The 17,556-nt window shown below is 29.2% G+C and overlaps 1 protein-coding gene across 3 annotated transcripts in view; it reads right to left on the reverse strand.

Annotated features, from left to right (window-relative positions):
* Nucleotides 1-17,534, reverse strand: part of Eb1 (microtubule-associated protein RP/EB family member 1) — a 67,013-nt gene extending 49,479 nt beyond the window's left edge. For 2 of the 3 annotated variants that reach the window (XM_075360783.1, XM_075360784.1), the window contains exons 1-3: nt 17,395-17,534; nt 11,905-12,075; nt 8,384-8,490 (exon numbers count right to left, since the gene is read on the reverse strand). In XM_075360783.1, coding sequence (XP_075216898.1) covers nt 8,384-8,490; nt 11,905-12,064 — 267 coding nt within the window. In that variant the 5' untranslated portion in view covers nt 12,065-12,075; nt 17,395-17,534. Of the gene's footprint in view, nt 1-7,770; nt 8,006-8,383; nt 8,491-11,904; nt 12,076-17,394 lie in introns of all 3 variants that reach the window. The other variant, XM_075360785.1, reaches the window with a different exon arrangement.
* Nucleotides 17,535-17,556: the final 22 nt, after the last annotated feature.

Consider the following 17,556-nt stretch of genomic DNA (forward strand, 5'->3'; position numbering starts at 1 on the left):
TTATCAGCTAGAAATTCCCACACTTTAATCAGACATGATGGTCCACTAGGATGAATATGGGACTGATCCCAACGCCGATAAGTATAGAACAGAGAACAGATGCTATTTAAGTACAGTTCAGGTGTTACAATTAGACCAATGAATGCAAGCTCAATGCTATTAAGATATTACTTTTTATACTACTGGAAAGATGTTCTTAAGGCATGTAACACCCACTACACCCGAACTCAAATTCTCATGTCTGAACAGTGAAGCATTAATTTTGTGTAGTGTATATGAAAAGGCATATTTGTCAAATTATAAATTTACAATTGTGTATGCTACTCGCATATTCTCCTGGCTAGATTATGTTCTTTTGTCAGTACTAAAAACTTCACATTTTACAGGTTTTCTTGCCTCAAATTTCCACCATGTAACCCTACAAAATGGTTTTTGAAGAAACAACCATGTTTGCTGCAATATAAAGAGCCCAGCAGTAGATTATTCCATATTTATCTCTATTTCTTAAAACCAGAACACAGATCCAGAACCAATCCTGTGCTCATGAAGTTTCTTACAAACAGATCTGACCATGAATGAAATCAATGATCCATTCTCACTGTGTTGAAGAGATCACAAATTACTACAGTAGGTTTCCTAGCTACCTCCTACCTATGTCTCCTCCATATTACAGCAAATACAATTTCTTTTTAACTTCTGTATGATGTCATATCAATGTTTTACAAATAACTTTTATAAATATAATAATCAATTAACTATATTTGTTTATAAAATGCTGACTGTTTAATCAAAAAATGTACATGACATCTAAAATAATCAAACTGAAAAATAATTTACCTAACTTTTTCCCTTATCTTGTAACTACATTAATATTAAAACCACCTAGAAAAAAATATATATTTGAACACGTAAAGCAATACATAAGAAATTATCAATTTATGAAAAATAAAATCAGAAGTCTGTAAATATAATGCGAAATGAAGTAAGGACATAAATAACAAAAATGTGATAAAAGTAAAAAGAAAAAGAATACAAGAAAATATATTGGTATTTTTGAAACACATTGGAAAAAACTCTATTTCAACTATGAATTAATTTTATAAACGTAAGAAAACTATATTTTAAATAATACTAAAATACAGTAGAACTTTTAACATTTTCAATAGGAAGGAAAAAAAGATTAGCAGGAAAGTTTTTTTATTAAAGGAGATAAAATACTGATGTGTGAAATTAGCTGCTCAAGTCAACAAGGTGTACCTCCGATTAGACTGACCCTGCCATTTTGTCTCATAAATTACTCTAAAAGAACCTTGAGAGTATAAATAAAAAATCTAGTTTTTAAGTCAAACTAAACAATCAATGCTTCTTGACATATAAATATTAATCTATCTGTAGAGCAAATAAGTATTTAATCCGCATAACAGTAGGTGCGTGCAGTCATCTGGTTCTTTAAATTTTACCTCAATTAAAAATAGGAAAATGAAAAAAGGTTTGTTTTTTCTGCATATCACTAATGATATTGAGCACTTCTTATTTTTTAAATTGGTATTACCATGCTTGTAAACAACAATGAAAAAATAATACTTCATCAAAATGACTCTCTGGACACTGTATTTCACTTCAGTGAATTAATTACAGTGTTCAGAATTGTGATAAACAATTTGAAAAAATTAATAATAATCACAATATTAATGTAAATGACAATAGGTGTTCCTAGTTGTTGAACTATGTAGCAGAGGGAATTGAAATAAGTACAATACTAACAAATCAGTAACCTAAACTCATTTGTTAATCCCCATACACTTCAATAAAGAATACAACAACCTATTAATCTATTTCCAAATGAACATTTTTTATACCTAAAACAACCAATATATATATTTTATATCTAAAACACAGTAGTACTTTACATTTTAAACTACAATATATAATAAACTGCAACAAAAAAACCCGATTCTACGTTTTGCATATTATACTATTAATTTCACAATCATGGCTAATTCAATTTAAGGTGGCTATTTGGCATTACATCCAAATTTTTTTAAGTAAAAGGTTGAAAATCATGAAATTCTACCACAACAATAGTGTTTTTGTATATATTTTCCTTGTAAAAAATATCACCATTACACACACATGAATAGCTAAACTACAAAAAATAAACTTTCTACTGTACGCAAATGTTTTTGCCGATGACAATTACAGACATTTACTCGATTAATTAATATTAAAGAAAAATAAATATACATAAAACACAACAGCAAAAATATCAAAATTACGTTTGTAGTAATCTTCACCAAGCCATATGTAGATCTGACCACATTGTTCAATGCTGAGCAATTTTTCGCACATTTTATACTATTCTAAGAGCAATATATTACTGCAGGACCACTGTTCAATTGCTTCAGAGAATTAGAAGAATGACAACTTTTATAGAATGTGAAAATGCCATGCCTGACTGGGATTCAAACCAGGACCTCCAGATGAAAGGCTGCAATGCTACCACTCGTGCTACAAAGGCCGACGATATATGTTACTTTAATTCTCACTTTCTTCCAAAAATGAATAAGTTCATCACGGTCACTGAGAAATGTTGAAAATTGCTGCTATGACTTTTTGTCATGGGGCTAAAAATAACATATTATGCAAGAAAAGATATCATGAGAGGCATGAAATTTTAATGTTGTCCTGAAGAGTTAAGAGTAGGACAAACAAAATGTGTTGTTACAATCAGAAAATTGTAAAATTAGATTATATAAAAAAAGAATTTTACTGTATTACAAAAGGATTAATATATATTTAAAAATGTTAATTAATAAATTTATATCTCTGATGACCACAATTCAACAAACAAATAATATCTACTAACATAATAAAATAATCAATCCAAAATAAAAGTCATTATATCACTACAGGATAGCATCTAAAACTTTTTCCTTTTTGAAGTGAAAAACACTTTCACTTCATCATTGCCCAGATCAAAATAATAATATATCTCCTCAGATATTAAAATATTAATAAGATAAGGTTAAAAATTAAGATAATAACAGGGTTAAAACTAAAATAATAAAATAAATGTAACCATTAGGATGATAATCTATGTACCACAAATAACAGAATAAAACAAAATTTATGGTTGGTTAAATCTAATGAAGTGTACAGATTGTTCAAAGACGTGACAACACCCAGGCCAAGTACTCTAACACCCAGGCCAAGTACTCTTATCATTTCCTAGGACGTGACAAATATCTCTCAGTAACTTGAATTTGCGCATAACACCTGCAGTCCACAAGGATATGGTGCACAGTCAAGTGGCAGTCACACCATATGCACAGTGGTTGGTTTTCTGCTGGCATCAGGTATCCGTGAGTAGCTCTAGTATGTCCTAATTGCAACTGACACAGGACCACTTTCTCTTGGCAAATTTTTCTGTATGAAATGTCCCACAGTAACACCATACCTTAGACCTGTCAGAGTTTATTATCCACTGTAGCAGTCCAGACATCTTGCCCAGCTTCTTTGAAATGTAAGTTTGTTTAATGAAGTTAATAAAATGGCTAGATGGGTACCCATCTTTACCCATCTACCCATTTTAGAGTGGTAAAAGACAGTTGGCTTCCAGGATTCCCAGATGGCTAGGGATTCAGCAGAAATTCACTTATGTGTTGTGACTTGGTTGTATTATGAATTTTGGTGAGGATGTCTAGAATACAAATCTATAGATCATTGTTTTGATAATGATATTCAGAGATACTGAGAGGGTACTGAGCTTCTGCAAGTAAGTTCCAGGTAGCCAAAACCCATATAGATTGTCATTTACAACAAAATCATATCAAACGACTTCAACCCATCCGTGTATACTACTACACCTGGGTTTGTCTTGGATACAAAATGGTAAAATGTTTGCTGAAAGATGAGAAGAGCTGATCATTTTTTATTATATATGATGAGATCGAAATTAAAATTCATGGGGTCCAGTCTCCACGGAGGATATGAACAGGGATAGGTTAGGAAAAATAAAAGGTGTGTTAAAATTTAAAAGGTACATTAAACACTGCGTATGGAAACCCATTGGTGCTGTATTACATGAATGGTTCACATATCACTGGAAATGAGAATTTCCAGGATTTGCTAGGACTGCTTTACGAATCAGGTGATTTGGTTGTCCTTTAAGATGGGCTGAGTAAGATGCTAGCAGCCAGTCCCATCTATCACAAAGTGATAGCTTACTTATTGCAATCAGCAAGTATGCTTGCAGCACTGCTTGATCTAAGCACCAGTGGCATGATGAAGAAAAGAGTGGTGTACACCATCCTGTATCTTAAGCACGGTATGACACGCTGAAGAATAGGCACTACAGCCGCAATCCAAGCTGTTGAATAATAAAAAAGAATAAAAACGTAAGAATCTGTTATCAGTCAGCTCCCCACTTGGCATTGTTAAGGATTCATAGCATATCTAAATTTTTAAATCATCTCACTTTTAACTGTGTTATGTTTGATCCGCGTAAGATGACTGTTGTAAAGTATGTCAGGAGAGATATCAATCAACTGGCTCTCCATTGAGAACTTGTGGAATGAAAGGGTCTTCATGAATGAGAAAAAGGTACATATTTTGACTTTGGACAAAGTTCAAAGTGAGAAATAGTATTCTGTAGTATTATCTTGGCTGTGGCTGTTGAACAGGTTGTGATATATATATAGCAAAATCATCAACAAATAGAGAAGATGAAAAAGGTAGTTGCACACATCTAGTAACACCATTGATGGCTATGGTAAACAAGGTGGCATTTCTTAATACACTTCCTCGAAGCACTCCATTCTCTAATGTGATGCTACTCGACACAGTATCTAAAATAAAGTGGAATATTTTTTTATAATTCATTTGATTGTGATACAAAAGTCAAAATACTTGTACATCTCAAGATCCTCAATATGTCTAATTCCCAACTAATTGCAACCTCACTAAGCATTATTTTGAATACTCCCAAACAGTGTCTGAAACAAGACAAATCTGTAGGAAAATACAATTTTACAAATTATCTGTAGTAAATAAGCAATTCTTGCCTTCCATTCATAAAGTTAAACTTCAATTTCTATCAGCTCACTAATCACTGTCAACCTAAATTTTACAAAGTGAAGCAGGATCCTCTTTTTAACTTTGTTATTTCCCACTTGAGCTTATTTATTATAGTCTATTGTAAATTAAAGAATTTCTTTGTGGAACTTAATCCTAAGAATCAATACGAGACCTACACCTTGAACAAACCCCCATAATCATCACCATAAAATAAATTAACAACAAATATGAAACTTTGTTTTTTTAACTACCCAAACCTAACAACTACGTAAAACAATTTGTAAGAAAATAAAATGTCTTAAAATATGTGTTCTCATCTGACCATAATGTACGTAAATTTGAAAAAAAAAACATTCCTCCAATAGAATGCTTGTTTTTCACAGTGACAACTTCTTTAATGGTAACCAGAAATATAACAACAAACATAAAAAAATATGTTATGAATCATGATTATAATCAATCCTACTTATTCATATCAATTTGAAATTATTTTGGGCAAGGGAAAAACTTCTGAGAATGATTTCTTAAATTTGAAGTTGTATACAATAAACAATTTCACAGGTTCAGAATAATGATTCCTACATTCAAATTTTACTTTTTGGAGAGAAGAGAGAGCATTTATTATCTTCAAAAGTGTTACCTGGAATGTATCATAAAATTGTTTCGTAACTATTTCTGAACCTTTTTTTAATTTCTTTTTTTAATATTGATTTCATCTGCAATAATCTACACAATTAATTTCCACTAATTGTCTAAATTTATTATTTTTCTGTTTGGCTGTTCTTCTTACTTATTGTTTTAAAATGGAAAACTATGTTACAAATCATTTGTTTTAAGTAAAATCAGCAGTAAAAGAGGTTACGATTAACAGAACCTGTGTAAAATACTTTAAAAACAGATATAATGCAAATGTACCAAATTAAAAAAAATACGAGAGAAAAATTTGTCTTCTGTTATAAATAAGTACAACTTTTTTATACAGCTTTTTTAAAAGCTTTTATTTAACTCACTTTGGGAAATCAAATCTTGCAACTGCTTTATCTTTTGATCTATCGTATGAAAATCAATGAAATTTGGTATACGTATGTAACTTCGATGACAATACAGCACTACGGTATCGGAATTTGATAATGACCCACCCCCACACGCTACCCCTGCACTAAATTCATGCATTTAGTTGAAAATTTTCATTTCTCATGAACTATCGTATGAAAATGATTGAAATTTAGTACACGTATGTAACGTCGATGTGTAAAAATCAATATTTTTACTTTTTTAAAAGCTTTTATTTTTAGTCTTAAAAAATACAAAAATATAATTTGATTACATATAAAAAATTATTTTTTTAAAAAAGCTTTTAGTTAACTAATATTAATATTAACATTAATAAAAAAAGGAAACAAATTAGAAAAACCCTCTTATAAAGTAAAAAATAAATTATATACATATCTAATAAATAACCAATAAATAAAAAATAAATGTAATAATTATTAAATTTTAAAATTAAAAGTAATGAAAATATTTAGTTAAATAAAAGCGTGGCGCAGTTTTTAAAACAATCTTTTCGAATAAGTATTTATAGACATTTGTTGTATTTTAAAATATATTTTTTGTTTAATGAGGTTGTTTAGTATATGTATATACTTTATTTATCTGTAATAAAATAACTCAAGTTTTAATTCTTTGATGGTTCAAATTTGCACTTTAAGGGTTAATAAGATTAAAAATAAAAATTAAATTTAGAAATCTTGCACAAAGTTATTACATTTTGACGGTAATCTGAAAAATTATTAGTTATTATCATTATTATAATTGTAATCGTAATTACGAATTCGTTAAATAAAAACTCATAATTGATTAAAATTAAACTTTTAGCAGAAAGAGTGCATTCAATTTGGCTTACAAGCAGAATTCAAAGATGAACTTCAACTATGTGAGAGCACGTACAAAGAAAGCAAGTGGGTGCATTTCCCCAGATTGTTACTTGTAACTAGTCAGTCTCAACTGGAGAGGTTCCAGCAGACCTTTCCGCCTCCTTGCGCATGACGCAAGGAGGTAGAACGTTGTTGTAAAAATAAATGTTGTGTTGTTTTAAATAAATTATAAAAACTGCGCCACGCTTTTATTTAACTTTTATTTATTAAAAGTATTTTCATTACTTTTAATTTTAAAATTTAATAATTATTACATTTATTTATTGGTTATTTATTAGATATTTATATAGTTTATTTTTTACTTTTCAGTGCATTTGTTAATATATTATATTTTTCTGTATAAAATTCTCAATTTAATTTAATTCTTATTTTTTACTTTTTAGAGGATTTTTCTAATTTGTTTCCTTTTTTTATTAATGTTAATATTAGTTAAATAAGAGCTTTTTTTAAAAAATAATTTTTTATATGTAATCAAATATATTTTTGTAATTTTTTTTGTATTTTTTTTTAATAACTTGATTTTTTTTCAGATCCAGAAAGATATGTAGCACTAACTAACAAAAGAGGTAATAAATGAATTACTATTCATATCTGTACATGTTCAGGAAGATCTATTATGCCTACATTCAATTAATTCCAAAATATTAATAAAAAATATTTCAAGAAAAGCAATTAGAATTCTTAAAATAATTTTAATTAAATAATTATATTGACTTGAGATAGGATTGATTACAGGTGGATGGGTAGTTCACAGAATTACCCGGCTGCTTCATTGTTCGGGACTGGGGTGCCTTCACAGGGGGTCGTGGTGGTGGTGGTGCCTGGAAACCCCCCATGTCATTCATATTTCCACTTCCCAGAATGACTCCACCTCTTGCTTCAAACGCATCATAATCTCTACCATCATAATTTGCATCAAAAAACTTTTTAAACCATTGAAGAAATTCAAAATTATCCTGAAAACGACCTTTTATCAACTTGTCTACAGGAATAACCTGAAAAATTGAAAATTCAATTCATCTTCCAGTACATATACAGTTAAAAAATGTAACACAAATCTTCATAAATGCCTAATTACTGCTAACAATGTAATAAATTAATAAAATTTGTTAATATAAATAATTCAGAGGTCAATTTAATAAACTAAATGCATGCAAACACTAAAATACAGATGTAGTTTCTAACACAATAAAATTTAGAATATATTTATTACTTTTAAAAAGGAGAACTATTACTATGAGGTGGTAAAGGTAGTTAAACCTTTTAATAAAAAATTATAGTTTAAAAAAAAATTTTAAACTGTCACAGAAAATAAACAAGATTTAGCTGCTGTAAATAAAAAAAACCTAATATTGATTTCAATAGACTCTCACCTTATCTACATTCATCTTCTTAAACGCAGCCTGCAATATCTTGAAATTCTGAATGTATTCATGTTCTAAGTTTGTTCTAAACTTTATGCGTTTCATTACAACACTCCCTAAAAAAATATTATGGTTTTAAAATAAACTTTAAAATACATTTCTACAATTTAAATCTAAAACATTCATAATCTAAAATTACACTTGTTGAATTACTGATATTTGACCAAATTTTCATGACCATCATAAGTTTCAGTAAAACTAAATAGACTTGCACATCCTTAAAATGGAAATACTTTGTATAAGTAGATTAATCCAATCAAAGTGGTCTAAACAATCACTTCATAAACAAAATTTCATTTTCTGTGTTTCACATTTACATGCATTTATAATTTTTATTTTCTAGTCCACAACATGACAACTGGAAAAACAGGTTTGTACTTAATTATTTACTTCAGTTTATAACAATTTTAATCACATTGCACGCACAACAAACAAACTAAATATCAAGACAGGTAACTCAAAGATTTAATTGTTAAAAGAAATTATAACTACGAAGCAATGTAAAATTTGACATTAAGTTAATAAGATATAATAAGCAAATTGTGATGTTCAACGTAGTGTCTCCATTTAAATTATAACTTAATTACATATTCCTGTTAAGTAACACAAAAGGGTGCTACTCAAACAGCTTAATAAAACAGCACAGTTAACCTCACTTGGGGAAACTGGCATCTTAAGAGGGATTTAGCAACAGACTAATTTTCATTATTAACTAAAGAGAATTAATAAAATAGGAAAAAAAATTCAAACTAGGTCATGGATATAAAAATAATACTGTTAACACAAAATGTATCATTTTTAAAAATATATAACATTAATGTAGAAAATGGCAAAGTGAGGATAATGAAAATGGTGAGATGCAAAAGAAAAGTAATAAAATAATAACAGAAGGTAAAAAAAATTTAAAATAATTAGAGATAAATGAAGGTAAAAATAGTGTAAGAGTAATAAAGACTCCACAAACAAAAAAGGAATTAATTCATCTTGGCCGTTCATCCAGAGGTCCCAGGTTTGAATCCTGGTCAGCATGACATTTTCGTACGTGCTACAAATCATTTATCTCATCCTCTGAAGCAATACCTAAAAGGTCCTCCCAGAGGTAAAAAAATAAATTCATTGGGAAGTAATTTTAACAAGAATTTTATCTGTAATAAACTATACAGAAATAAAAAACCTCAATTTTAAGTTGAAACTGAACACGAAGATATTCTCAAAAAATAAAAATCTTTTAAATAATCTATAGAAAATATTACAATAGATATGAAATAGTAATTGGATAACAGAATAGTAGGGTAGGTAATAACAGGATGCAAATGAAAATAGAAGAAAATGGTAGAATTCTGTGCAAAAACATCTTATTAATTGGAAATACTTTTTTCCTCATAAATGGATGCACCAAATAACTTTTGAGGAAAGAAGAGGCATGCAAAGTATCTTGATTATATGAACTTATTCTGGAGAAATTCAAACATAATGGTGTAAGGAAATTTAGGAGAATTGAACTGGAAATTGATCATAGACTGGTAACAGTAAAATATGGATGTGAATTAGAGAAAAAAAGACTAAAATTAGTAATAGTTAATGAAAGAATAAAAAGGAGGATGCTTAAAAAGATGCACCAGATCTACAAGAGATAATAGAAGAAGAATGTACTAAAATTTTGAGTAAAATAACACTCTGTAAGACAGATAAGATAAATAAAAGTTTGAAAGGAATTTTATGAAATAAAATTTAAGATGACAGAACAAAAGAGTTCTTGCTGGATCAAAAAATGCTGGACAATTTATAATAGGCAGGAAGGGTACTGGGACAGTTTGATTGAGATGACTCACAAGTAAGAATATGGGAAATCTTAAGGAAGCTGTACATAAAGAAAAATATGCTGGATGACTGAAAAAAATGCCATTACACCTGTGTATAAAAAAAGAAATATAATGTTAAGAAACACATCTATACAGGTGACATAAATTATTTAGCAAATTAATGCACTAGTTACCGATGACTTTGAATGAACAATGTTTAGAAAACGCACTATCTTAAATACCTTTCTTATAATGTTAAGTACTTAATAATTTACTTCAGTAAATAACTAATTTAATACTAATACTCTTAGCGGGTGAATATAAATTATTCAGATCGTTAAGAGTACACTAGTTACTGAAAAATAGTTACTGAAAAAACAGACCCTGAATAAACTCTTGGAAGGTATCTCTGATGAAGCTACCTTCCACATTTCTGGTCATGTTAATTATCATTATTGTCAACTTTAGGTTAGCAAGAACCCTCACTATGTTGACAAGCACAAAATGATGGCCTAAAAATTAACTGTTGGTGTGCTTTGACTGAAGTGATCAGACCATTCTTATTCACTAATGGTTACTAGCATTAGTTATCTAGATATGTTACAAGAATATGCAATACCACAAATTGAACAATGGCTCACTCAATGTTTACACCTCTACAATAGAATTTACATGCTAGGGACTCCTACATGGACAATTTCCTCAATGTTGGATTAGCCATAATGGACTAATCCCTGGTCATCTTCGATCCTCTAACATTATGCACAAAGGAAGAGTGTATGCAACAAGGTTATCAACATTAATGAACTAAAAAGAAAAATCAAAGGTGTAATTAATGCAATAACTTCAGATATTCTTTATAATGTGCGGCATGAAATTGAATAGTCTTAAACATTTTGTGTCACAAAAGGTGCTCGTGTGGAACTTGTTTGAGTTAATAAGTATTATAAACAAAACCGTTAGAAATTCCCTGTTCAACAATAAAATGTGCATGTAAGTGCATTGCTTTGTTATCTTTTTATTAACACTGAAAACACACAGAATAATTTATGATCACCCTGTATGACTTTTAACTATTATACAAAAGTCATACATTAAGATAATGGTAAAAAACTAAATGTTGACAACCAATAAGTAAATAAAGTTATACTGCTTTCATATCCAACTATTCAGACTGAAGACCATATTTTCACTATAAGAATTTAACAGTAAATTAAGTAAGAGATATTATGAGGTAAGAAGACATAGTCTTTAAACAGGTCTAACGCTGGTAATAACATTTCTACATTGCTATTTCCTCCCTTACACATGAAATTATAAAACTCGAGTTATTAGCCACTGGAATTTATAATTACAAGTGTAATTAGTTATTTTCAAACACTGACAGTTCCCCAGTATCCTAATCTACATTACAAAACCTTTTAAAAACCTTAATAAATAATATACTTCCACAAGTCAATGTTTTTTTAAAGAAATCTCTCTAAAGTAGACAGATGAGACCAGCTCTAATAAAACATTAAATGCTGAGAACAAGGAAGTTTTGCAAAAACCAATAGGAATCATTTTAAAAAGATTTCAACGCAAGTTTATCTTTGATAAACTATAGCGTAACTATTTTCTCAAGCTACTATAACTATCTCACATTAAAAAAAAATCCTGAAAATATACCTGGAAAAAGCATGTCCATGAATTGGCAGTAAGCAGCTCCTGTACATAATTCTTCAATTTTGGTGAAACTGGAAGCTAAACAATCATTAACCCAAGCAAGCATGTCATGACGACTGAGATTCTCTGTAGTAACATTTGTAGAATATACATTCACTGCCATCTTTAGAAAAACTGTAAACAATAAAAAAAGTGAAAAGTATAATTTACTGCAAAATTTATATTGTCATAGTTTATACTTAATTTGGTGTTATTGTGGTTAATATACGATAAACTACTTTTAAATCAAACAGGAAAATGATCATTTTACTGATTGCGCGCGCGCACACACACACACACACACACACACACACACATCAGCAGTAGCACTGAAAGTTTTAAATCAGATAAGTTTGTCTTTTTAGTTAAGCTAAATAATTTCAAAAATAATATAAAATACATAAATGTAGACAGCCCTTTGAATAAAATAAATACACTTTGTGAAACACAATTCTTTTTATCAGAAGCCATTCCCAAATCAATTTTATTTTATTAGACACAAAAAATAAAATTTCTTTTTAAAATTGCATCCGCTTCCTAATCAAAATTAATGAAACAATCAGAACTCAATTTGATGGCAAAATGTAATATATAATGATTGCAAACTTCAAATATATAATATATAGTACTATGGAATTTTTTAAGTCAATCAGTGATTGAAAGTCATGCATGCACTTCCTCATATTATCCAAACTACCAATCCACGTCATTCCCTAGCTAATTAATTCTAATACGGTTGATTATAAATAGCTTTGAATTTATCATACATTAAAAGTTTGTGAACTCCACATAAATAAATGACCTTTAATTTTGATCACTAATAATGAATGAATAAAGTGGTACAATTCCATATTTTTAAATTATATATTTCAAGAGGCCAGCCTCTATGAATCATGAGACCTTGCTGATAGTGAGGGGGGCTTGAGTGCTTAGTGATACAGAGTAGCTGAACTGAAGGTGAAAACATTATCAGAATGGAATCTGTTGAGAACCAGACTACGGAATGATTCCTGAAAGGGAAAAGGAGACATAGGTCAGGAAGACTTAAACGGCCATATCGATATCACTCAATCTCCTGAATACTGCGCAGATGAAAGCAAGCAATGAAAAACTACAGTTGTTTTTCCCAGACTTAAAATATAGCTCTCTGCATTTTCATGTAACAAAAATGGATGTTGGTAAAATTTTCTGGAGGTAAACTAGTCCCCCATCAGATCTCCAGGTGGGGACTGCCAAGGAAGGGGTCACCAGAAAATTAAAAAATAACATTCTATGTGTTATTGAGTTTTGCACAAGTATAATACACTATTTTCCAACACCCAGTTTAAAAATCATAATAGAAGAATATACACATGGGAAAAGCAGAGCAATGCAGCAAGGTTATCAGGCAGATTATATCATGGTTAAGCAAAGATTTAGAAATTAACTCAACTATAAAGCATTCGCAGGAGCAGACATCAATAGCAACCATAATTTAGTGATAATGAAATGTAGATAGGGGTTTAAAAACCTCAAGAAATGGTGTCAGATGAATCTGTGGAATTCAGAGAAGCTTTAGGAAGAGGAGGTAAAGAAGATTTTTGAGGAGGGTATCGCAAGAGGTCCGAGTAAAAAAAGGATAAGGTAGAAAGTATAGAGAACAATAGGAGAATGTTAAAAAGGAAATTCTTAAATCAGCAAAAGCGAGCATAGGCAGAATAAAGAGAACTAGTAGAAAACCTTGGATAACAGAAGATGGATATTGGATATTGCAGATGCTGAATGAGCGTAGCAAGTATAAGAATGCTAGTGATGAAGAATACTATAAGCAGCAAGTGAAAATTAGTGAAAGAAGAGTGGAGTAAAGAAAAGTGTTCAGTAGTGGTAAAACAAATGATCATTGGTAAAATCGATGGAGCAATCAGGAAAGTTAAGGAGAATTTATTGTAAAAGTTAAAATCTAATAATTAGTTAAATAAAGATGATACACCAATTTATAACTCGAAAGAAAAGGTTGATAGATCCGAGGAATATATTGTGAAGAGTTATATGGAGGAAATGAATTAAAAACTAGTATTGTAGAGGAAAAAGAGGAAGTAAAAGGAGATACATTAATGAGATCTGAATTTCATAGAGCATTAAAGGATTTAAACGAATAAAGGAGGATTAAAGGAATAGAAGAAAGGCTCCTTGGATAAACAGGATACCTGCAGAATTACTGTGCAGTGAAGGTGAAGAAGCGATAGATAGATTACATAAACTGGTATGTAATATTTACGAAAAAGGGGAAGTTCTGCCAGACTTCAAAAAGAGTGTTATTGTCATGATAATGATACCATAGAAAGCAGAACCAAATAAATGTGAATACAGAACAATTAGCTTTATGCATCAAAAAATTTAACTAGAATTCTGTACAGAATTCTAAGGAAAAAGTATAAGGAGAAAACAAATTTGGTTTCAATAAAACTATAGGAACTAGGGAAGCAATTTTAGCTCTGATTAATATTAGAAGGAAGATTAAATTATCCACATTACTTTTTAATCTTTACATAGAAATAGCAGTTAATGACGTTAAAAAACATTTTAGATTCAGATGAAACAGTGTAAGGTAAAAAGAAAAAGATGTTACGATTTGATGATGATATAGTAAACTTTAACGAGTAAAAACATTTAGAACAATGAATGGCATGGATTACATCCTATACAAGAACTATCACATGAAAATAAACAAGAACATAACAAAAGTAATGAAATGTAATAGAAATAAATTAAATGGACCACAGAATTTTTTTATTTGGGAAGTAGAATTACAAAAGATGGACAATGCAGGAGCAATATGAAATGCCAAATAGCACAGGCTGAACAAACTTTCAGTGAGAAATATATTTGCTTACATCAACAATTAATATGGAAGTGAAACTTGAAGAATGAAGCACCTGAGAAGAAATGATTACAAGCTTATAAAATGTGGTGCTATAGGAGAATATTAAAAACCAGATTGGTGCATAAAGTGACAAATGAAGGGGTGTTTGCGGCAAATTGTTGAAAAAAAGAAGCATTTGGAAAAATATAGCTAAAATAAAAGGTACTTATGGGCCACATCCTAAGGCATCTTGGAATAGTCTCTTTGATATTGGAAAAACCGATATATGGGATAAATTGTGCAGGCAGGCAATATTTGGAATATGTAAAACAAATTGTTAGGGATGTAGGATGTAGGGAGTACACCGAAATGAAACAACTGGCATTAGATAGAAAATCATGGAAAGCTGCATCAAACCAGCAAAATGACATAAGATAAACAAAAATTTGAAGATATATTTTTTAATATAATAAACATCTAAATTTTAAATCTGTCTTTGTTATGGTTATTACAAGTTGAAATAAATTTTATGATTGCTTTTGTTTAGGTTATTCTATTTGATGTAAAAGAGATTAATTACTTTAAACAGTAATATAAATAACCTTAAATAGTTTGCAGTAATTTTTTAAATAGCTTGTTTATAATTTACTTTTTAATTAAATGATAAGGTTAACTGAAAGAGATGTATAACTCGCAAAGAAAACCAATAAGGTTAACTAAAAAATAAATGTTGTAGGATCAAAATTAAAATGGGAGTTTTTATAAGTTTAAAATTAAACAGCAGAGCAATTTAAAAAATAAAGGCATAATGATATTTTACCAAAACTTGAGTTTTTATGAAACAGCAACTCGGTAGTGAAAGGTTATCTCATGTTCTCATTGTAATTTGTCTTTTGTAAAATAAAATTATTTTTTTTATACAAATTTGAAAATAATTGACCATGTTTAAGCATATTAGTTAAATATATTTTCTATTTTATTAAAAAATGAATTCAAGTACATATAAAAAGTAGATACACAGCAATTAAAATTCTAATTGAATATACAATTTTTTTTCTACAACTAATAAAGAATACTTAATGCTTATATTTTGCTGTTAAAATACAAACATTGTAAGTTAATTATTTAACTGACATTATTTATTTATTTAACTAATTATTTAACTGACATTTTAACCGATTTATTTATATAGACTTAAAAACTGCTGTTAACTCTAATGTAAAAGTCATTTTTTTAATGCTCTTTGATTAATCTATGTATATATTGTCATCAAATCATGATGACAATATACCACCAAATGGAAAATTTGAAGAATATTAATTAGAATGTAATTAGTATTTTTAAGTACAAGTCTTTTATACATGACTTGTACAATTTATCACACAATAAAAACCTTATTTTCATAAGATAATGCTGTATTAATATATATTAAAATGGGAGGAATCCCAATATAGAAGGAATACTGTCTTATAGATTACTATGTATATAACCTTACCAGAGATTTTTCTGGCTTATTCCACAATGCTTTTGGAATTTAAAAAAAGTTTTAATTAAAAATGAGGCCAGCAAAAACTTGCAGCATTATTTTATACATTCAAATCGTTCTTTATTCAATAATTAACTTTTTTAATTTTTTTTTAATAAACATTTAATAGCACACAAATTAGGCAATTCTTATGTGTTGAATATATTAACTTCAAAGTTTATTTTAATTTTTTTTTAATACATATCAATTTTTGAATTTCAAAGAGTCCCTGGATAACTATCAACCAATAGATTTGTTCATAGACAATCATTATTTCCTGGTGCAAGCAGTTTATTTATTAACAGAAGAAATAAAACAGATTTAATCGGGAATTTACATAAAATATGTGTAATAATTCAGATAAAGCTTTAGCAAGAAATTGTAGCCAATCAGGTTATATCAAGTCTATGTTCCAAACCTAATTACTGAACTCTAGCAAATATGTCAATAAATTTATATTAATTAAAACAACAAAACATCACTGCCATATATAAAATATATATATATATATATATAAATTTCTATGTAACATAACGGAAAATCGCAATACCACTTAATAATTTTAAAAGATTACAACAAGCTTTTAGGAAAATTAACTGGTTCAATTCCTGGTATGCTGCTCTTAAAACACACTTCGAATACGTGCCTACTGCAGAGATTCAAAAACGTCATCACTGATGAACCGTTTTTGTTAAACCTGCAATAGTTTCAAACAGTGAACAATAATAAAAATAACCAAACGCCCTTAGAAATGTAACATAAAACACAACCTGTACTATCAGTAAACCCAATTTAAATGTACCAAATAAAGAATTTTTTAATTTATGCATAACCTGCAAGATTGCCTGCAACGATTTTGAAACCCACCCGCTACAGTAGCGAGACAGAAACAAAAATAATCATAGCCACAGAAATAGTAACAGAATTCTGATTAATAAAACGTCAACTATTTAAAATAATGCTCATCGACAGAAATTACTTTATCATTGTTACATGAATAATCAGAAAATGATTCCATTGGGCCTTGACCCGACAACCGGTAACCAAATGGCAATAAAAAGTAGTATATGGACTTAACTGTACTCACAATTTTTGTGCTAATATTTTCTTCCTATATAAAAGTAAAACACTAAAATAACAGTATCAACAAAACACATTAATTGTTAACAAAACCCCACGAACGAACGACAGAACATGTCATTTGTTAACAGAACGGAAGTGCTAATGTTTCTGTGTTCTATTTTGAATT

The sequence above is a fragment of the Lycorma delicatula genome, chromosome 3, assembly GCF_047948215.1.
Source record: "Lycorma delicatula isolate Av1 chromosome 3, ASM4794821v1, whole genome shotgun sequence".
In the NCBI taxonomy this organism is placed as follows: Eukaryota; Metazoa; Arthropoda; class Insecta; order Hemiptera; family Fulgoridae; genus Lycorma; species Lycorma delicatula.